This window comes from Echinococcus granulosus (genome assembly GCF_000524195.1).
Source record: "Echinococcus granulosus chromosome Unknown EG_S00041, whole genome shotgun sequence".
Taxonomy (NCBI): domain Eukaryota; kingdom Metazoa; phylum Platyhelminthes; class Cestoda; order Cyclophyllidea; family Taeniidae; genus Echinococcus; species Echinococcus granulosus.
Window position 1 is genome coordinate 596656 of NW_020170421.1, and position 22628 is coordinate 619283.

General features: G+C 42.0%; 4 protein-coding genes across 4 annotated transcripts in view; 2 read left to right on the plus strand and 2 right to left on the minus strand. All coding sequences in view use genetic code 11, as the record gives it.

Moving 5' to 3' along the window:
• Positions 1 to 1947: 1947 nt before the first annotated feature.
• EGR_05542 (Origin recognition complex subunit) lies at positions 1948 to 4853 on the plus strand (the record flags this gene model as incomplete). The annotated part of the gene is given in 9 exon segments (XM_024494791.1): positions 1948 to 1970; positions 2734 to 2857; positions 2899 to 3113; positions 3185 to 3317; positions 3356 to 3455; positions 3531 to 3680; positions 4121 to 4498; positions 4569 to 4715; positions 4735 to 4853. 9 exon segments carry the CDS (start codon positions 1948 to 1950, stop codon positions 4851 to 4853), a joined length of 1389 nt encoding a protein of 462 aa, XP_024350839.1.
• Positions 4854 to 5221: 368 nt separating this feature from the next.
• EGR_05543 (hypothetical protein) lies at positions 5222 to 7892 on the minus strand (the record flags this gene model as incomplete). Its single annotated transcript, XM_024494792.1, has 5 exons — positions 5222 to 5278; positions 5577 to 5747; positions 6604 to 7110; positions 7175 to 7239; positions 7790 to 7892. The coding sequence occupies 5 exons, from the start codon at positions 7890 to 7892 to the stop codon at positions 5222 to 5224; spliced, it is 903 nt and encodes a 300-aa protein (XP_024350840.1).
• A 544-nt stretch (positions 7893 to 8436) lies between these two features.
• On the plus strand, positions 8437 to 13211 carry EGR_05544 (Seipin; the record flags this gene model as incomplete). The annotated part of the gene is made up of 8 exons (XM_024494793.1): positions 8437 to 8500; positions 9884 to 9980; positions 10015 to 10081; positions 10299 to 10374; positions 10919 to 10986; positions 11075 to 11209; positions 11538 to 11878; positions 13199 to 13211. The coding sequence occupies 8 exons, from the start codon at positions 8437 to 8439 to the stop codon at positions 13209 to 13211; spliced, it is 861 nt and encodes a 286-aa protein (XP_024350841.1).
• Positions 13212 to 13580: 369 nt separating this feature from the next.
• Positions 13581 to 22628, minus strand: part of EGR_05545 (Kyphoscoliosis peptidase) — a gene marked incomplete at both ends in the record, with an annotated part of 27947 nt that continues 18899 nt past the window's right edge. The window contains 9 exons of the mRNA XM_024494794.1: positions 13581 to 14090; positions 14547 to 14651; positions 15237 to 15516; positions 15553 to 15593; positions 16592 to 16897; positions 17872 to 18157; positions 18845 to 19056; positions 19449 to 19755; positions 21823 to 22085. Of these exons, the coding sequence (XP_024350842.1) occupies positions 13581 to 14090; positions 14547 to 14651; positions 15237 to 15516; positions 15553 to 15593; positions 16592 to 16897; positions 17872 to 18157; positions 18845 to 19056; positions 19449 to 19755; positions 21823 to 22085 (2310 nt within the window). The remainder of the gene's footprint in view (positions 14091 to 14546; positions 14652 to 15236; positions 15517 to 15552; positions 15594 to 16591; positions 16898 to 17871; positions 18158 to 18844; positions 19057 to 19448; positions 19756 to 21822; positions 22086 to 22628) is intronic.

Here is a 22628-nt window from a genome sequence, read left to right on the forward strand (position 1 = left end):
TTAAAGACGAATTCATTCTAATGTGGCTAAGATTTTTCAAGTGCTTTTATTTGTCGTGTAAGGTAGAATAAAAAGTTTGCCTCTTTAACATCATAACCGAAGGATTACCTGATTTAATTATGATTACTGGGTTACACACATTTTTAGGCTAATTTATTGTGCGGTTATCACGTTTTCCCAAGTTCTGATGTTTTGGAGTTTTTCAGGGGATGTCTGTGACCCCTGAAATACGTCCATGTCCAATTGTCCGAGGCTTTCCACCATTGCCAATAGCTCCCGCACATTGTGGGAATTGTGACCTTACTCACTCCCTTCCAACTCGCGGAGACCACCTCAAGATGTGCTTGCAGTACACCAATAGTCACCCCAAATCCAAGGTCAAGCCATTACTACAAATAGGTGTGACTAAGTTGACGTAGTGACCCAGGCCTAGCCGTAGTCGCCACAACTCAGCAATTTGGCCTGAACACGCATTTGACACCCTCATGTTGACTCACCCGCACTCTGATAATAAAGGCATCCATCCTTGAGTCTTTACCCACTACTCCTCCTGTCGGTGACCACGATAGAATGCAGATGACACGCGCATAGAAGCTTCACAAGTGACCCACTTTAGAGTAGCCTGGTGCAGATTCTGGGACTTGTAAGCACCAAATTGTTGATAAATAGAAATTTGGCTTCATTTGGGCCGGCTCCATGAATGTGGAGATGATTTTTCGCTATTTTGGATAAATTAACCCCAAATTACTTACTTAGGCCAGAAATTATTAGCCACAATTTACAGTGTCAAATGCCTTGTCGCCTCCGGAAAAGAAATTTACCAAATTATTCACCGAAGTCTGCTAACAGTTAATAACAAATACTAATATGCGATGAGAAGCACCTATTTAGTTTAAAAAGACATCCCAGGCATTAATGGCACTGTTCAGGAGGATTTCCCCGATAACGTGACTCAGATTTTGGGTAGTCTCCATTTGACATATCGTCCTAACAGCGTTAAGAAGTCGACTTTTTACCGCTCTGTTGCAGAAAGAGGTCACAAACGATAATTGCAGCATTCCTATGGCCAATTTAGTTACTAACGCTCTTCTAGGCCAAACTAGGATGTTGCTCTTACGTGAGATGCAAAATGCAAACTAAATAATCCCTGTATGGGTATTGAATAGCACTTTACTTAATTTGACACTTTGTGCAGACCACTGGTGCACTTGTATGAAATGTGTGGACACCATAATTCCCGTTCATCAAAGAAGCAAACGTAGAGTGCTTATTCACTTTCCTCCCACATCTCTCGTATTTGATTTTAGGAGAAAGATATCTTATTCTATGTACTGCGAGGATTTTCCAATTTTATAGTATACAATGGACCAATGTTCGTCTCCTCTTCAGTAATCAGCAGTGCCTGCTAAGCTGCGAGGTTGGCGCGGTCTGGCCACTTCGCCTAAAAGTAATGATCAAAAAGGGGTAAAATACCGTACTACTTTGGTTGCTTAACTCTCGGTTTTGGTAAAGGACCGCTTTGTAGATTGGACACTGTAGAGGCCACTGGTCAGCATCCGGGCTATGCTAGTAGCCCCGACCCATTCTCTACGTTAAAATTATGTATTCTATCCGAGCATTGTGCCCCTTTTCGTCTTCAGGAAAGTCTCAGGGTGCTAAAATGCCCTTCACCGGACCTTTCTTCCCGCCAATGCTACTTTAGTATTTAAAATGAATTTTTCCTGTGGCTCTGCGAATGGATAAAAGTGCGCTTAGCCTATTCGATTGCGCTTTTGACAAAGGGGGAATCGTGCCCTGTTTATAAAATGGAAAAGTATTATCAAATCTATATCGACAAAAAGAACTTGAAGCCCTCAAGGCAGAGAAACATACAAGTGAGGAAATGCATTCCGCTGATGACAAAGTAGTGCCATGTTAGCCTATTTTTAAAATTTAAGGATGTTTAATATGTATCAAACATCGAAGGGCAGGTTTGATTTTCCCCGTCATGAACATTCGCAATACATGTGGCTTAATATGTAACCCAAAAGCTTAAATGCAGATTCATCCCTAGTGTAGATTTTATCTGACTACAGTATCCCTAAATGCAATGCAGTCCAAATACTACTTTCCCATCCCACCGTTAATTAAAAATTAAACCAAGTAATTAGAAGGCTTCAAGTTATCCGCTTTTTCTATTTTTTATTCTGTACGATTTTTTGTCCGGGATTAAGCTGGACATACTCATTGAACTTAGCCTATTTTGTTTTAACTATTAACATCGAAAACCTTACTGAAGCTGCCCATACTAACCTTTAAAACCACTGGTCAATCAGGTGTGACTGTTGTGGGTCGATGCTATCACTTGGTGCGTGTTCCTATTTCATGCTCTACTACCTTCAGGTCCGAGCTCTCCTGATAAGACCGCAATTGGCCACGTGTTAACCAACAGATTACGGTCATCTGTTAGGTCTGTGTCACGTTTTGGTAATTTCCCTATTCAACCTATGTTTTGCAGTGGTTGCGGCTAAGTCTTCTGAAAGCGTACTCTTTACCGACGTTCAACGACGTTCACGATCAAGTTAGCTCACCCTTTGATTACTTTAGTTCTCCTGACATTTCCAGACTTCAATTCAAGTATCACTTGTGGCCTACAACCATTCATATAACTTGTCAATATTACTGTTCTAGTCATGGTAATCTGTGCTTTGTGATCAGTTTTCTTTTGTTCTCTATGTTTATTCTTTCCAACAGAGTTCTGTTTTTGCCACTCTCACTCTCTACCTCTACTTTAGTGCAACCAGCCGCAAGGAATGCTCCCGACGTGAAAGCTAGGAACCCCTCTCATAGTCCTGTGAAGGCACAATCGTCTTCAAAAGTGAGGATAAATTTGGCCCCTAATAAGAAGCTTTGTCGCAGTGGGAAGCCGTCGATGATTACTTTATGAAACGTTCCGCGAAAACTAGTAAACGGACGTTGGCAAAACTACGAGCAGATCGTGAAAATGGACTACCCGATCTAGAAAAACTCGAAGCCTTATTATCTGAACATCACCCTCCTTATAATGATAGTTTGGAGAAGCGTCTTAAGAAGCTTGGCGACACCCTGCTACCGCATTTTCGTATATATCTTATGTGTGTTTTCTTAGTTTTATTTGTTCCCTTATGACTTAGAATTTTCTTTGACCTAGTTTTTTACTGTTTAGGGAAGGTTTTAACATTCTTCTCTATGGAGTCGGCTCCAAATTAGAGTTGCTATCTCGCCTGCAAAAGGAGTATTTGAATGGCGATAATTGTCTTGTAGTATCAGGCTACTCATCAACGGTCAGCATTCGAAAGGTTTGCTTAGGGGTTTTGGTTACAGTTTTTTCTCACAGATTCTCAATGCAATAGTCGATGAGGTGATGCTGGCGGAGGACACCCCTGCCGGCGTCGACAAGCGTTTGAATCTTGTCATCGATCACTTTTCTCAATCCGGTTAGTTCCAGTACCCGTTACTGGCAAACTCACGTGGCTGACGAAGTAATCCATGTTCTTGTTTGACTCATGCAGTCGCAGCGGATGCTCCCCTCTTTTTGCTGATCAACTGCATAGATGGAAGGAACCTGCGTACTGTAAGGGCCCAGGCCGTTTTAGCTCGTCTTGCTGCGGTTCCACACATTCACATTGTGGCCACTATGGATAATGTTAATTTGCCTATTTGTGAGTCCCTTTCCGCTAAATCACTACTTCAACTTTTTTTGCCAGCTTGGCTACTTTCCTAGTTTTCGAAGATGATTCGCAAAAATGGTGTACGCCTTCAACTAGGGTAGACTAATCCCAGTAATGAATTCTTCAAAACTAACTTTCATTCATTTGACTTATTTTCGAAATAAAATTTTAGCGCAGTAGGAAATGGAATTGAACTTCGACTTCTGCTGTATCAAGCATTTGAGTAACTTTCAAGTGATGCGTGATTCGCATTCAAATGGTTCACGCCTCTTTAAATGCTAAATTCCACATGAAACGGTTGCCTTTAGTGCAAAGAGTATTCATACTTTTCCATCGTAACGCCGAATTCGATCGAAAACAAATAACCAATCTATATATAGATTCACATACATGGTTGGTAGCATCACCTCCACAATCTGTCGCTTTGTTAGTATGGTCCCAAACCGAAGTCTCGCGGTTCTCCTGGATCTGGGAGGAATGCACAACTCTGCTGCCCTATTCAGTCGAGGCTAGATTTTCCAGCAGTCGTTTGCTACAGGAAATCCTCGGAGGTAGTGGCAACGCGAGCAGTCATTTGGTGGATCGACACCTCTTTCTCAACTCTGACGTTGATGTGGTGGCGCTCACCCGACTGCGACATGTCATGGCCTCGTTGACGCAAAACGTGCGCGATATCTTCCGCCTATTGGTGGAGTACCAGTTGCAAGCAATGGAGGAGGCCCAAGCAGCCCTACGCGCAAGAGCTGTCAAGAAGACAACGGATGCTAAGGGCCCCTTAAAGACACGCAAAATGAATGAGGAAGAAGCAGGTAAATATTTCAATCGTTCGTCAGTCTTGTCACTTGGAGGTGAAAAGAAGTTTAGATTTCCCATTGTTAGTGCCCAAGGGAATGCCACTGGAGGAACTGTACTGGCGCTGCCGTGATGCTTTTCTGACTAATACGGAAGTCACTTTGCGGGCTCAGTTGACCGAGTTCAAGGACCACAAACTCATCAAGTTTTCAAAGGCATGCGCTTTTATTATTCGTACCATTTGTTTGCGCAGTACCTTACTTTGCATTTATGCCAATTTTTCAGGGTTCTGGTGGAACCGAATTGCTTCATGTTCCCCTTGATCTGGCCAGCCTCAGGGAAATTATTGAAAATAAGGAAATGTTTCCTTAATTTTATCAGGAATAAAGTACAAATTTTCGTATTTGTATTTTTACTGCAACTTCACCCACCACTTTTGGTGGTTCTTTTAACAATCGAGACGTCAGACAAACCAATCGTTGATGCTGTACACCGCAAGGTTTTATGCTACAATTTGTGGCTCAACGTGCCTAATTTTGTATCATAAATAAGTTTATCTAGACTCCTATTTACCCCCTCTGGACTCGTCCTTTTATATTTGTGTCGGTGCCTGCATTTGCCCTTTGTCAATGGATGCACGTTCAACTATTAGCTTGAAAGGAAGAGGAAGGGATGAATTTTTTTGATTACAATGTGTTACCATTATCAATTTCTCGTGTTTTAAAGTAACTACTTCTCAGTCAATCCATAGCGTATGGGGCCGACATTTTGGGATAGGTTGGGAGGTTGACGTCATTCTAAAAGGGTAAACGATTTGGTCACTGCAAATTAGAGTTGACAAAAACTCGATGTCTCTGGTCGCTCGTTACTCGAAGCGTTCGTGACATATGTTTAGCCCATATCTTTTAGTTCTTTGTTTACTTAGTTTTGGTTATTGGTATTTGGCATTATTTAATAAGCCTACTTGGGATTCCTTTTCCCCTGGTGAAGTTGACATCTTTACCTGTTATCTCAAAAATTTTTTATCTGCCTAGTAGTATCAGTGTGGAAGGGTGATTTTGTTCCTTCCTAAATCTTTAAAGTTTTCCAGCTTACCGCACGACGCGAAGAGGAGGCTTCATTCCCCTCGAGGGATTCACTAGGCGATAATTTACTGGAGATTGATCGCCTTCCAACCTGACTCTCGGCGACAACTTCTGGTGCTAAACTCGGCATCCAGGTGCATTTCTTATGTCTCGAATCCATCATAATCGTCGGTCGAGCGCCCTTAAGGAGAAATTATGAAGTGGATTACGAGAAGTTGATGAAGTAGAACTCTAGCTTTCATAACAGCTCTATAACAATGAAATGAAGAGCTCTAAGCAGTGTGTTTAAGATGAACCTAGTTGTTCGGGTATTTAGTCCTAGTGGTTAAGGCTTGTCTATGGCCTATTACTACAAAAAAGCAACTGTGATATCGTTAACCTAATTAGTAATGAAACATTACATTACCGATTGCAAAAGTGCATCTTCAATTTCGCTACCAACAAATGTGACAAACGCTCCAGAGAAATGCGTTTGTTTTTAATTTCCTCATGTTTATTGGATCGGAAAACCTAGGCTCATTATGATTCGTTCAATATTCTATAGTGCCTAATAAAGTAGGACGCTTTATGTTTTTATGGAAATGTTATTAATAGTTTAACATAAGTCCTAAAAGAACGATTTCTTTGTCGTCTTAGTCATCACGTTCCAGATACAAACAAAGTAAAATGTACTTAAGAACATGGAATTCGAGGAAGGACAAAATAAACTATGTGTGAAATCTTTGACAAGATTTTATTAACAAATACTATGTGATTTTTGTTTAAAATATTTTTATTGGAAGATCTTTTCCACTTATCATGACGTAAAAATATTTGCACGACCATGACTTCTACTTCGGTGTTACAATTAAGTGTGGCAGGCACATGGGCATGACATCTTAACATCAAGGAGTAAAGGCCATGCGATCTACGACCATTCAGTTACAATTATCGCCACATTAATTCCATTTTCCCCCACTTCTAAAATAGGTCGTTTTGAACTTACCAATGATATCACATGATCAGTTTGGACTAGCTATAGAGAAAGAGCTACTTACACGCATTTCCTCCGCAGTGTAACTTGGAAAGTCGATTTGATTACAAGTCCGTTGGAAGTTCCACTTCTTGGGTTCAGATTTACTTTGCGGGCTGACTATTTTGTGAGTGGGCTTTCCCTCAATGTACCACGGCGGTTGAACGGTGTGCGTTACCGGGGGCCTTTCACTCATTCTGAGTTCAAGCAACTCCTTTTGCGCTTTACCAGAATCATCAGTTGTTGGTCGAGTAAGCTCCAGCGCAGATGATGGATCCATAGGTCGAGAATCATGTTTTTTTTCCGCATATTTTTGGATTAGGCTAGATTCAAGATCGGTTAGATAAGAATGGCTGTCTGTTTCTTCATGATTTTTCTGGTCTCTTTTCAGCATTTGGCGCTCTTTTGCTCTGTATTTGGCTTCCTCTATTATATCAATATCACCGGATCCTAGATCATTAAGGCTTTTTTCGGCTGGCGTGTCCGTCTCAAAATGTACGAATCGATTTGGTTGTGCGTTCCGAAGAAAGTCCTATATACATAGAATGTTTTAATATAGTCATAAGTAAGCTCATATCATTGAGTGACGTACAAACCTTTTGACCACCTTCAGGCCTCGGTTCTGCTTTACCTGATGCGTTGTTGTTGAGACTAGCCGCTTCTGCATCGATTAGTTAGAAAGCCATGATTGTTTAAGAATTTGGATTAAAGTCAAAAATACAACCATCCATCAATGCATTAACTAGTCACATATTCAAACCCAGAAAAACAAGTGCCAAAAAACAGGGAAGTGTAGCGCATCTTAGGAATGTATTTCAACAAGAGAAGTTGGGATTCCGCGGCCGATATTGACGACCAATGCTTACAACTTCTCCGAAAATAATTTTTATTTTAAGCAAACCACCTGACTCAAAAACTTACGTTCATCCAAAGTACTTGCTCCAACTACGCCATTATGGAAACCCTAGATTCACAAATTAGATTAGCAATGTGCTTAACTGCTATTTCATTCATAGAGGATGAGTTTGCTGCAGAGCGGACACGACCAAAAAACTGACGTTTCATCTGCACGAATTTTTAGGAACAAAAAAATAAGACCTTCTCAGGTAAGGGATTTTCAACAGGCTTCCACCAATCTCCATAATTGTACGACTTAGATGCATAATCTTGCATTACTAATTCTGCAAAAATTTATCGAAATCCTAAGTTACTTGGTGAAGAAATCGACGACGAAGCACAGTCTGCCACATTCTCTTCGTTTTCACTTCCAAATAATGATGTTCGCTTAGTTAGAAAATGCCGTTTTCCTTTCATCTGAATACTGTGTGCGACCTTGAAAAATCAACTGTGCGCTGGTACGACGGTATCCGAAATAATCAGTGATCGAGATGTAATAACACCTACAGGACAAATTGTAGTAAGGAAATGACATCTAGTAAGCCGTATACAAAGTAGTTCCAGTCTCTAAAACTAACTAACCCTTCTGATAGAGCACTTATGCCTAAATTAACATGAGTAGCTTTTTCAATCGAGGCAGACAATCGTACAAAAGCAGTACCTTTATAAAGTACCACTTGTGAATAGCGTTTTTTGCAGTTAACTTTATATATGTGGCCTAAATTTTTCGTATTTTTTGAGAGAAGAAAAGCAATCACTCCGAACTAGCCAGGTATTTACACAGTGCAACATGCATACGTTTGCTTAAAGTTTCATGTATTGTTCTTTAGCTAAAATTCGTCCCATATTCATTTAGAAAACTACAGTTTTGCCAACTTTTTGATTACTTTGGCAATGGTGTTATGATCAACACTTTGTTTATATTATTGCTTTAGGACGGCAAGAAAAAGAGGTTAAACGGATGGTATGTTGGTTGGGTTTCTTCTCTGTAAATGACAGCTCTCTCGAGTTGCTCATCTGCCACAGTAATATAGTTTTGCGATTTCCGTTTTTTATTAAATCTTATTTGGTAACTTATCTTTCTAAATTTCCCCGTTGTGTGTGGAAAGTGGTTGTGAACCGTTTAATACCTGAACTTTGACAGCCTGTGGTGTAGTGTCTATGGTCTTTGCTGCTGTATTTCCCAAAATCTGAATGTCTAAAGTTTGAGGTTTCATCTGGTGTTTGTTGTAATTGTTTTTGAACTTTGCGTCGAATCTGTATGGGTTTGTGCAAAAATGTATGCCGGAAGCTCTATTTTGAATATCTTGCAGTGGCCGTTTTAAGACTCTTAAGTATTCATAACTGCGATTTGGAGGCAATCTTATTATGGAGGTCCCCGCCGTCACATCTTGTACGTTAGTTTCATTTGCTGCTATGCTCATGCAAAATGTTTTACCTTAGCATCCATTTCTGTCACAACGTGTTTGTTAAATCCAGCAACGCGATTACGAAATCCTATAAAATAAAAGTGCTGGTTAATGCGATTGTAATTTAGTGTATTTGGGCCTTCGTGAATACTCTTGTGGTGCTACCGAAATTCTCTTGTTCAAGTGAAGCTTGACGTTCCATAAGCAAAATTCCTTTTCGTTAACAAGTGTTCAAACACAAATTTCTGAATTGAAGAACCTTTTTATGCATTTTTTTGAGTGGAGACGGTGATACCAAAGATCGTACTTGGCGAACACAAACCACCAATATTAAGTCGCGGTATATTCATCCATTTTAAGACATATTATTTTGGTACTAGATCATTGAGTAACAAATACTCACAGACGTCCCTATTCTTAATTTTCGACGTTTTTTATCTTCTTGTAAGGAGGTGTCATTATTTAAAGTTTATGACTCGCTTCGTGCATTGGCTCTTGGTTTGACCTTATGAATAGACTTTATGTAAAGTTAAGTATCGGTGAAAATCTGTGCTACCGTTAAATATAGTTTCCGTTTAATGATACAGAGCGTTACTTTATGGCTTAAAGGGTTTCTTTATTCTTTTTGATCCAGTTCTGCTATGGAAAACGATAAATACATACCAAACTGCACGTGAATTAGCATTAAAGCGTTATTCACTGTTGCAATGCTATTCAGCCACCTAGTACTAGGTGATGAAGTATCGAGGAGGAGATTTGATCGTCAGTTCATGTATTTCTCCTCCTGCTTGTTCGCTCCTCTTAATAAACACTCCCCTTTAATGGACAGTCTTTTTGAATGTCATTGGGTCTAACTCACATTGCTTACACTGTTATATTACGTGCTTTTATACCTTTTGCCTACCCGACTTCCTGGGCAGTTGCTCTTTATTTTAGCAAATTGAAAAATAATGCCTCCCAATGCCTTGAGAAAATTGAGTGTCTGTGTTGCTCTTCAAGTTCTCTTCGTGCTCTGCGCCCTCGTCACATTTCGCATCATCTGCCACATCTGCGTCCCCAATTTAAGTAGTCTTCATGAAGTTAATCTTGGCTTCGTGTAAGTTTTTTTTCTAGTAATTACCCCCGTTCAGGTCGTCCAAAAAGAATGGACGCGTATTTTCTACAGATGAATTTCCGCTTTCTGAGTTTGGCGCTTCGGTAAGTCTTTTTTCTCAGTTGCACTTGGTTGTTTTAAGCCACTTTTCCTCAACTAGAACTACAGGTGTATGCATTCACAGACGAAAATGGGTCACCTTAAAATTATTTTTCCAAAGGGCAATTTGTGAATGTAGTTTCTCAGTGAACGTAGCATTAAATCAGTCATGGTGATTATCCACTGTGTTTCATTTTAAGCTTAGTATCTTGATTTCTGCAGTTCTTTACGCCTGGTCAGGGGTACAAAATCGAATTGCTGATTTCTGTACCAGATTCTCCTCAAAATCGTGATGTAGGTAAGTACGATGTAAATGTACTTCACTGTTCCCACTTGAAATCATTCTAAAATGCTACTAGCTACATCTGTTTCTCAGCCGTTGGGAGAATTGAACTTAGCCTATTTCAGCTCATATTTTGAACGATTACTTTGTTTTGCGTAAAATGGGTAAGCCATGTTCGTTGCCGGCTTCACATGCACGTAGCGCTCCGATTTTCTTCTGACTCAGGTGTCAAAAATATATGACGTGTGTTCTCTATCGGTTTTTGACCGACGACTGGTCGGATTTAGAATACTGAAATGGATTCCGAATGATATATGATATATATATGAGATAATTACACTTCCCAGTATGTTTGCTGCGTAGAAACAATGAAATATGTTATGATGGTCGATTTACCTCAGGGACCCCGATAGCGCAAGCATGTTTAATAGTTCATGTGGTGAACTCGCGTGACATTATCTATTTAAGGTGCATCTTGGCTTACGATAAGTGGATCATCCTCGGACGTTTTATCTTAGGCTATACTTCTGGGCTATTCTGTTTCTTTTGCCTTTTCTAGACATGTCATCTCTGCGACTACAATTGTACTCATTAGATAAAAATCACTCAATCACCTTTTCGAATACTGTAAGTTCTAACGGTTGAGGTCATATATGGTAACATTAAGGTAGTTTTGCACCTCACTTTATGATTGTATCCTGCTCTCACATTTTAGCTTCTGCCCATATACCGGCCATGGCTGATAGATACTATGGATACAATTTTTTATGCTCCATTTTACCTCTTTAATTTCTGCAAAAAGGAACAAAGGCTTTGTGTCGTTTTCTCCAGCAATTACCACGATAATCAGGTATGCGTCTCATTCCTAATAGCAGGTGTTTCTTCTGTCTAGACAGCATTTCAGTTTACAGTTTCTAGTCGCTATGGTATTTGGGGGGAATTTTTACAACTATTCTGATCTGGTTATTTGCATAATATTTAAGCAGGTTCGAAGTCCGTGGCGTAAGTTTTCGTCAGGATGTGTTTTCAGTGATTTTAAATGTTACTTCAATGTTTACTACCATTTACATTCGGCATCTATCAGTTTCACAAATACCTAATAGGTGCCTTCTGCTCCATTTTGCGACCAAAGTAATGTGCCTACTTATGTGGGTTAAGTAGTTTGTTTTATCCTTTAGGACTTTCCCACTTTTTCTGGGCGGCTAGTTTTGGAGACCAGCGGTCTGCGCTGGTACAGTGCGACTCTGACCATATCTGCGGTGTTGAATCCACTCTTATGGCTTATCTACCAACACATCTGGCTTGTCGGGCTTGTCTTTGTCATTGTAGTCACCCTAGCTCTTGACTGTCTCACTTTCTGTGGACAAATGTTGCGTCGCTATCATCACCGCGCCGACACTAAACCGTTGCCACCGCAGGCAAGTACGATTCAGACGAATGTAAAAGAGAAGGCGAAAGATGAGGGTGAAGAAGATGCTCCTTCTGTAGAATCAATCAGTCCATCTGTTGCAACTGAAGAGTGAACCGGTACACCTTTTTGCTGTGATAGTAATACCTTATGAATTATGGTTTATCGACACTTTGCGATTATATGAAGCTTCAAAAAATATAAATCATATCTTTTTTTCGTTTTTTGCCGTTTCTGTGTCCCCTGCTTTTTCTTCTGAGATCCGTACTGCCAGTAGTCAGTCGATGTGGCCCAAAACTACTATTTCTTTTGTGTCCAATTAATTTTGATAGGGTATTTAAGTGAAACGAGGGCTCAATTCTTCAGAGTTTGATGTTGGTTTGCTTCTAATTGATCGTGTAATTGAAGTCTGTAGTCACCTTTTCTATACTTCTCAACAATCAGTGAATCCTGGTTTAGGTGTGGCAGGGAGCTCGGTAAGTCAACTTTGCCCATTCTCGCCTTCTTCTCTCCTTGTTCAGATATGCTAGCGCTTTATGAGTTGCCTTTCGTTTTACGCAGCTCCCAGTGCACATAGTAATTAAAGCGTGTTAGATACCGCTTAAGATAACTGTCACTGCCAGAGTTCTTGGTTCAGATATTGCCTTGTCTTTCGGTGTTTTGAGACGGAAACTGTCTGCTACTATCTCATAGCTGGATCAAATGGCTGTATTTTCGTCCTTCCTTTCTGTCCCAGTTAGCTGTTTCGCTTTTTTCATATTGTAAAGATATGCATATTTGAAAGATGGTAATACCTCATCGTAATTCACTCATTTTTTCCCATAGGTTTGCTACTTCGTGTCCCCTATGCATATGCTAGCACAGCTAAATTTACACTTTTGAGTGTGCATTACCAGTTGATGAAATCCTTATCCACGCTTTTATTAGTGTTCAATAGGCACTATTTCATGCTTTTATGTTTGGCTAATCTTGTGTTTCTTAACGTCGTTATGGTTTCCCTTGGTTTAAGTAATTTTCCGGGAACTTCCGTGCCGTCTCTTCCAGACTCAATTCCATACTCTCATATGTGGGAAAAATTTCTTACGCTCGCAGTTAGGCATTTGCCGACGTATCTTAGGGACTCAACTCAATGAATACTCCATGTTCCAAATTAACATCAAATGTCTTTAATGGTCTCAGTCAACTTTGGACTAGAAGGGGATTGCTGCGAAAAATACAGATGTACCTCTGTGAGCTTTGAATTCACTATTATCCTGCCTTTCGTCTCGTTATGCCAATCCTGTTGGCACTCAAATATAGTTCCCAATTATTCTTAGTCACCACGCATTGTATCATTCCAAATTTGATAGATATCACTTCCCTTCATTGGATTTACTCATCTTTGTGTTTATCAAACTTGCCTTCAACTGTGATTTATTTTGAAATAAGTAGATACGACCAGTGATGATCGTAGCTTAGACTTTATTTCTCACCCTCGCCAAATTTGCCTCTCAAAATAGAAGAATCTCAGTATACATAGATTGCATTGCTGATCAATCGAGAAGAAATCAAAATGGTGCTGTCCTCTGGGTAGGCATGATAGCTATTAATTACAGTAACGTGCTATCAATAAATTGACTTCCGTGGACGAGCTCGCAAAGAGTGGAGGCAGTCGCAAGAGAATAGGAACTTTTCTAGATGTCAGTCTACGTATGGGTATGTGTTACCGTGGTTACATAAAGTCGCGAGAGACTGGCTGTTAGTGTGTGCGAGAAGTGAGGCAGCGTGCTCACATGTAGAAAAATAGCATCGAGGATTGGACTCAACTTCACCTTCAGCGCGCCAACGTATACTCCAACAAAGTACTAAAGTTTGCATCGTGTTGAGAGTAGGAGGCGCACACAGAGAGCCGTGACTGGCGACCCCAGTGGGCTCGCATGGGTACAGTGCCTTCCCAGCGGTCCCCCCGAGCCTCCAGATAGGTCCAGTCATCATCTACCACTACTGCGACGCTGTGCGCACTCGGCACGGCGAGGCAAAAGGCCACCTCAGCCGGCGGATTTGCCATCAGGCGGCCGCTGGCGTCGAGACCGAGGATGCCTTCGGTGGGCGCGTCAAGGTAGCATCCGCTACGGCGCCAATGCGCGAACTGTTGTGGGAAGGGCATTAATTGCCCACGCAGCCGGTGGGTGGCTTTGCTGGCCTCGATGAGGTAGTTGTACACCCCTGGCAAGGAGTCATCCCGGTCACTCTCAGGCAGGGCGTATATTTGCAATTTGAAGAAGCCAAGACGGGGGATGCGTATGACGAAGTAGACCTGACCCAGGCGCATTTGTTGCAGCACCTGAAAAAAGGAAATTTTAACAAGTCTTATCATTCTTCACTCCTCTCTGTTCATTACTAGCAGGGTTCAAATATCATTTTATGACCTCTCTGCCTTAAAAGGCTTGGCAACAGAAAAGAGCAGAATAAAGCACAAAAAGAAGCCACTGCTGATAGCTTTCCTGGCTTTCAAATCGAATTTTTTCTGTTTCAAAAGACCTCTAACTCTTCATTCTTAAAGTAGTCAAAAAATGAACAAGATTTGGGAAGAAATGTTTCGTATAGTGGACAGCTAATCAGATCTTTGTATATTGAGTAGCTTACATTAACGCGTAGCAACATTAGAACGCATAAAAGTTAAGTTTTTGATCATTTTACCAGATGACAAAGTAATTTAGGTGTTGCTGAGGGATGTTTCTCAGCAGAAATACGAATTAATGGTTTGCATACGTAGGAACACCCCACTGTTAATCCTCACCCGTGTTTCAAACTTGAAAGGAATTCGAACCTGATAGCAGACGTAGATAACCAGCGGACTGGTCATCACACACTCCCGACAGATCTTGTTGCCATGACGACTCGGCTAATCATATGGGACGAAAGTCTGCTACCTTCTCAAGAAGTACCGTGATGTTTGACAAAAACACTTTGGGTCTCTTTTCAAATGACTGGCAGTGCAATTTTATGTAATGTTTACGAATATGCACAAACTGATGAAGACGGCATTGCACTTTATCCTCAAAAGAAACTGGCGTGCGGATGCATAATAACTACCCATTTTTAGTCGGTTTTGAGTTTCACAATCAGCCTGGAGGTCATTATTTGTACCACTCGTAAACTGAAACAACTGTCAACGCCACCGAATTGCTAAAAACCCATTTTGAAGCTTTAAAAATAAACAAAAACCACTCATATTAAGAATTGGGTCCTTGACGCAGAAGCCAAATCCGCAGATTGCAGCCTCTTGTTAAATACTTTGATAATGTCAAGGAGCTTCCTGGAACCAAGAGCGCTGAGCATCACCGGCAGCGCTACATCCTTCACTTATTTTTGATATAATCCACTGCGTCATCTAAATCCCTTTACTAAAGGCAATTTTTGACTTTCGATATCACAATCTGACCTTTCTAATCCAGTCTTCTTGATGGAAAACACATTGTCTACTAACCATTTGTGAGTAGTCCTCACTGTCATTATTTGAAGCAAAGATGAGCTGAGCCATCATCTTGAGTGGGCGCTGTGGCTGGTAGGCGAGTTGGATGCGCAGCTCACCCGCCTCCGCGCGGATGAAGGGATCGGAGTGACTGACCACTTGAAGTCCGAGCTCGTAAAATCGGGCTGCCGGACCCAGGTAACCCGTCGGCAAGTTGGGAAGTCCACGTTCCGTTGCAGCCACCTCGGAGGTGATGAGATACTGCCATATCTGTGCAGCGAAAAGAAATGTGCGCCTATTTGATCCGTAAATAAGCTTGCATCCGTTTTACCAACCTCCCGTGATTCCACCTCGGTGGTTGAGATAAGGCTTCTATGACATCACCTAGGCCATGTGTCCTCAGTCACTCATTCACTGAAAATAGAACCATTTCCAGACTTGTAGGTCCCATAATGCTCGAATAAAAGAATCGTCTATGAAGAATACAATTCTACGAGTCAAATAAGCACCTCTTCTCATCATCTGTACGCTTTGTTAATGGGTCCTAGTTTATATGAATTTTTCAACCTTCAACCATTAAATGTCACGTCTATGTGTGTCCTTCCCTATTCTTCCTCCTTTTTATTCGTTGGAAGGCTCAATTTGGGTCCCCCGCACGTGTGAATATTTGGATTGATGGGATGGGATACTGGGGAAGGGGAGGGGGACTAGGTGTGAAGCAGATGGGCACAGTGCATTGTGTCCACGTGGTAGCACATTCCTTTGTAAGGACAGTTATTTTCGACGAAGGGAATAACAATTTATCTGAGAGGACACACGCACACACGTATCCATCTTTACGTGCAGACCCACGTTTCATCCCTATAGGTTTTTTATCAATGAAACAGAGTGGATGCATTTTACAAACCGAGTATTCCAACATTAGGTTACTTTTTATTGCCTCTTAAGACTTGCCCTGAATAGCCTAAACTTTTTTGTGCTAAAAAGGAGTAAATTTTAGCATTGTTGCATAATATCACTTTTCCAGGTCACTTTTAGGGATGCATTTCCTGATGGGAGACCAAACTTGAAGGTGCAAGCTTACTGGAAGTTATTTGAGAAGTGAAAGAATTGACTCCCCAGGAAGAAGAATGGAAAGACTGTGGGACTAACGGATCTTGTTTTAAGGTTATATTTACCTATCCTACCTCATTCGTTTCAGCCGGTTAAAACGCCGCCTTGATGATGTGGGCTCTCGTCCAGGCTTGTAGCCTCCCAGCGATGGTTGTATATCTTTTTGTTTTGATAAATGACTTGTCGCACAAAGGACGTAGCCGGATTATGCTCCGAAATGACTTAAAAAGAGCAGATGAGGAGAGTAGAAGACTCACTGCAAAGTAGGACGACCCATCGCGTTCAGGGTCACTGGCATAAATCTCCAGACCGAACTCGCCGGCATCAGGAAGGAAGACGGTGATGACGGCCTCGGTGCCACTCTTGAGCACTCGATGCAGGATGCAGTTGTCAAGGGCTTCTTCCGGCAGGAGGCTACAGCGCAGTCGTCCCATCATCCGCGGCATAGGGCGCTGTGAACCGCCAACCAAAGCGAATCGCACCTCTGCGATGCCATTTCGAGCTCTAATTGTTGCTCCACTTGCTTCTGGGCCTATTGGCACCACGTTGAAACGTTTGAACGCCTGCAATTGGAAGACAGGAGGTAACATCTCTACTTAATTCGGTCGTTACCATCGAATCACATAAGTGGTCCTCCGATTTTACGATTGGAGTCCATAGCTTACAAATACACGATACCACCAAAAAAAGGTATCCAGTAAAACCGATCCAATAAACACAATACAACTTTTCCCTAGGTTTCGGCCTACTGCTACTACCGAATGGAAAGCTTGGCATCTCACAGTAGAAGCTGCACACTAGTTGACGTTCCTCTTCCATCTTCGGTAGGTGAAAGCTTACTTTAGTGAACTACGACCATGCAAATACCTAATTACTGTATCACGGAAATACCACAGTCTATCTGAAAGCAGCGTGTCGGATTAGATGTCTCTGGCTAGGTTGTATCGTTAAATCGAGTACAAGGCCAAACACCTCTTTCATGATGGTCAGAAGGAGGCAGGAAACGAAGAACTGTGCAGCTGCAGCCTGATATCGTGATGTTTACCTTTAAGGTTCATTTTGTGCATCTAAAATCTCTACTGAAGAGTCTACCGCACATCTAAAAGTCCCCAATGAAATGCGATTTTTATTACAGAGGTAAATCCGAGGATACTTACGGGGTCACTTTCGGTGCAAGCTATGGACACCACATAGCGAGGTATTTCCTATTTCCCTTCTATAACAAAAATCGGTTTCTAAAGGATGAATTTTGCCTGAACGTCTAGGATAGGATCTCTAGCTCTCGAATGCCATCTTCTTTCTGGGCAACTGCTGAACTGGGATCTGCACCCTTGGCCATCATTTACCGCCACTAAGATAACGAGACCTTCCCAAGACTCATTCTTTCAACACAATTATAGGCGTGAAAATACGAAAGTCGATTAATGGCCCCATCTTACAACAAATGGAAAGAAGAAATATCGTCGGATTGGATCACTAACTCTTAACTATCCCTGTATGTGTGTATGCAAGAGAGTAGAAGGGTAAGGAGACCAACCTCGGTAACGCCATAGCATCCCGTCTGGCAGGGTGGGAAGGGTGGAAGACAAGCATTGGAGGGTGTACGGGCCATAAGACGATACTCGCAGACTGCACCGTAGAGGTTCTTTTCGGCACCTGCTCTACCTATGTCGAACGTCTCCGCTTCTCCACAGACACCATCTATGCCGCTGCCATCGCGTTTCTTCGCATACACCAACAACTTGTAGGCGCCCGGTCTTGGTGGACGGATGTAGAAGGCCACGCAGCATTCACGTGCTATCACTTCTTGGCGTGCGTATCGCCTACATGTGGAAAAAAGAATGGCCTGAGAGGAGTTAGCAGGTTCTTTTCGTCGAAAGTTGGCGTCCTCACGCTTCCGATGCCTTCGTCAATCAATAAATGGTTCCTGATCGGCCGTCAACTCGGAACAAGTAGGCCTAGTCTATCGGCAAAGCATCAAAACTAACGGTTACCCATTTATACTATTCGACGGTGAAAGGCGTTCACGCCATGGGCGAGTTCCTCAGCTCTCAAAAGGCAGGAGAGCGCATGACCCCGGGCATCGTGATAGCTGTCAATTGGGTAAGTTACGAGGAGCTACGTGCTTTGAATGAAACCTGGTCAGGTAAACATTTGCTAGCAGACCGGCTAGCCGATCTCAGCTACTTGCTCGTAAGCCATCTGGATCCTACTTTCGCCCATGTGGTGACTGAATGAAGAGATCTTATGAAACCACAGTGAATGACACAACTTAAGTATTTATTCATCAACCAGACACCGCGAGTTATTTTTGCCCCTTTGTTAATGCTAATCCAAGTTGTTGTAATTTATCACTCTCATAGGAGCAAGCGGGCTTTGTTTTTATGAAGTACGTTCTAAAGATTGTGGTGGAAACCATACTCCATGTCAGCGTACCGACCTAGATTAAAAGATGGGAAGTAATTCTCGACTTCCTTCAACACAAATTAAGGAGGATGGGGTAAACTCACATGAGCGAGGTGTTATGGTAGTGCTCACTCAACTCTGAGTCGTCGAAAGAAAGACCAATCGTAAACAGGAAGGTGTTGTTTGCATCCTTGGGATAGCCAATCACCACTCGCACCTCGGGTTCCGAGAAGAGGATTACGGCGGTGCGATGGCTCACTAGACTCAGATTGTACTTAAAGAATGCCGACTTCACCAATGGCAGCGTCTCAAACTCCTACAATTCAAGCAGCCAATTAGTGGTATCAGAGCGCTCCCTCTACGGATTGCAACCCATGGTGAATTATTGCATCTACTACTGGCAATGCTTTTGATTTTTATGCCAACGTTTAGCGTTTAAAATTGCAGTAAGACAATGAAAAAATAACGCGTCTTTGACAACGAAGGCAGAGATGAAATTTAAAAGTTTACTAGAAGTCTGTCAAAATTGACAATAAGTGACAGTGCACAATTGTTCCTTCCTTGAATAAACAGTCACGTACTTATTACAAGATAAATGCTAAATTATGGAAACTGAGAACAGTGCATTATTATCATTGTTGAATGAATGAATGAATGGATCCCAGGTGACTAGATAAATTCCAGCCAACAAGGAGGTGCAAGTCATACCTCCAATGTAATGGGATGATGAAGGAGTTGCCAGTCCTTGTCGTGCGGGAAGTGCGTATAGATGAGTTGGCTGGGGTTGGTGAGGAAGTAGAAGGTGTCCAGAATGTAACGCACATTCTCCACACTCGCACGTTTCACAATGAGCCGCCGCGCCGCCCAGTGACAATCCACCAGGTGCCACGTCCCGTCCACCAGCACCGCGTTCCATGAGTGTTGACCTGTAGCGGTACCCGAAAATCGCATGCCTGGCGAGTAGTCCGCGCCTTTTGCGTAGCCCAACAACAGCTTGCAGTGCAGGTTGGCGTAACTGCAGGGAAAGCAGAAGAGAGCTACAAATCTCATTCCGTTCGTCAAGCTAGCAACCTTAGCGCCATAGGGACAAAAACAGCGTCCCATCGTGTGCTAGCTGTTGTGGCATAGGATTTTTGCTTCACAGAGTTCTACGAGAATACGGAGTGCTTCGGACGCTAATCCAGTTTCTGCCATGACCAAGAGGAAGGGGGAAAGAACTGAAAGCTATCACCAGGGAACAGAAAAACGGCAATTAAAAATGTAACATGGATAAAGCATTGTACGTCGCCATTTCCCATTTTCGCAGCATCCCACCGTTTCCGCATCCTCAGAAGGTGGAACTAGACCTCAACGTCCAGAAGTGATCACCATTCTAACTAAACTTGTCAAAGACGTTATTGTGAAGCCGAGCATGGATTGATTCATTAACAAAGGTAGTCCGGCCGATTTTGAAACAACCGGCCCCAAAAAGTTGATGACCAAAATGAGTCATGTAAGTAATAATTTTACCTTTTCTCATCTAAGATTTCGCGCTATTCTAACACTGCAATTGTCATTTTGTACACTGAGAGGGCAGTGAACCCACCCTTAGCCATCAAAAGTGAAATGGCGAAGAAGTCGAAAAAGGGGGTTCACATAAACCAAAATAAGGTCACGGTATTTAAGGAGCGAAGGTGAAGCCGGACAAAAAGAGGAGAAAGGAAACGATGGAAGCAACCAATTGTCAATGCTTCTTTATCCACACCTTAATGTATTTTTTAATTGGTGTGTTAGAGAGGAAAAAAGATGTGCATTCTCCCACTTTATTGCGGGAAATTAATCCCATTTCTCCAAGTCTTACTGTAGGATTTGCACTGATCCAAACGGGTTAGAAAGGGGCCAGTTCTACAATCATATGTACCTCGGGATGTCGTGCACATAAAGAAAACACGGGTAAAAAGATGGCCCTCACTTCATTTTAAAAAGTCCACTATTTGGGCATGAAAGCTGAGCCACAGGTAAGCCTGTTTTCGGGTCACCAGGAGGCGCTTTTTACAATCAAGGTACGCGCTGGAGGGAACAGGAGTGGATAGTGAGGGTACACGAAGGCTGCACAAAAAGACAACAATCTGATGTTAGAACAAAGAAACATGATCACTTGCACAGGTACTTCCATCGGTGGTAATGCAGTAAACACAGATGGGATGGAAAGAAGAAGGGAGCTACACGACGCTGGAGTTTTGCATACCTTCCACTAAATGAACAGGGAGTGGTATCACATAGACGGTGTACTCGTGAAATGACATGAAAAGAGAGATGCATTACTCCGGCATTACCTCTAACTCTTGCATCGTCGGCAACCGTCCCGCACGTGATTTCAGCCTAGGATGCGTGAGCGCAGACGTAAAGCAAACTCACCGTTGTTTAATGGAGTGTGTACGGATGGACTGTAACATGGCGCTACACCCGCCCTTGGTGTGGGTTGTAGTGAACCGAATGTACCAACTGAATTCACTGGAGCGTAAAATCTAAATTTATTCAAGTTCAATAAAAACCCCTCAAAATGCTTATTACTTTGAAATACACTTCAAAATCACTTCCACAGCGGCCATTTTGGAATTCAATCCAGTTTTCGAGTCGATTCTTAAAAGAGCTGCTACTATTGCTATTAGGCGTTGAAGCGACCACGGTTCATCTGCCGTCATTGAGGGACTCAAAAGCGCTGATGTGCATTTGAGTGGGTTTCCAACCATTAATCTTGGCAACCACTGGCTAATCATTATCCAACCGATCAGAATCAGAAAATTCCATCCCAAATTTTCGACAAAAAAAAACAGAATATTGGGCAGTTAGACAGAAATTTCGACGAATTTATTTTTAGGTATTGCATAAACGTTGGGATGCTCTGTGGCGAAAATGCCCTTTTTTAAAAAAATGGGTCTGTGGGATGGAATGTGGTAACAAACAACACCGCACTGACTAAAAAAAAGCACGAAAGCCCGACTTGTTGTGATTTGCTGACAGATATCGGTAACGAAAACACGGTCTTCTGTAACATCAGGTATACCGGCTCGTTTTTTCAATTAATTACCAAAGCACGCACCGACAAAGAATTTGGAAGATTTGCGCATAGGTAGATTTTCCCGTTCGAATGCCCATAAGTATCTCCTCCGGTGAGCCGGGAGTGACATTATCAAAGTTCATTTGATGCAGATCCTTGGTGCAGAGCCAGAGGAAGATAGCGCGCACTCGCTCCAGATCAGAGGTGATGTTTCTGGCGTAGATCAACTGCCAGATCAGTTGGTTGAAGCTGTTCTGCTCCTGATAGGATACGGCCATCGCATGCTCGTCCACCTTCTGGAAAGCCTATAAATGTTATATATGACACGTGACGTGAAACGGTGACTCTATTATGCATTAATTGAAGGTCATCTTTTTCGATTTTTGATGAATGGTTAAAATTTGATAGTGCTAATTCGATTGGTGCAAAAGTGCACTAGATTATTGATTTGCTTAATCGACCAATCACCAATAGGCTATCCTTGTTCAATCACCCAATCAAAAAAGGGTTATTATTATTAAAATTTATTTTTAAATCTACCAACAAAAAGCAGGAACAGTCTATGAAAGAAAATCTTCATTTTTTAGTTTCAGGTGCTAGACACTTAAATGGAAGGCAGACATAAATTTTACGGCCTCTTTTATGCATTTCATTTAGTTGCATCCGCTGGCGCAAGAATTTGCATGCCTTTCTATCAATATGGGCCTGTGAGTCACAATTCTAGAGACTAGTGAAAGTGTTTAAAACTTCAGCAAATTCAAAGCGATCTTATGGAAACTTCGGCTGTTGAAGTGAGTCACCAACCTAAGTAGAGATTCGCCTAATTGCCAAGTCCAGCAATCATTTGA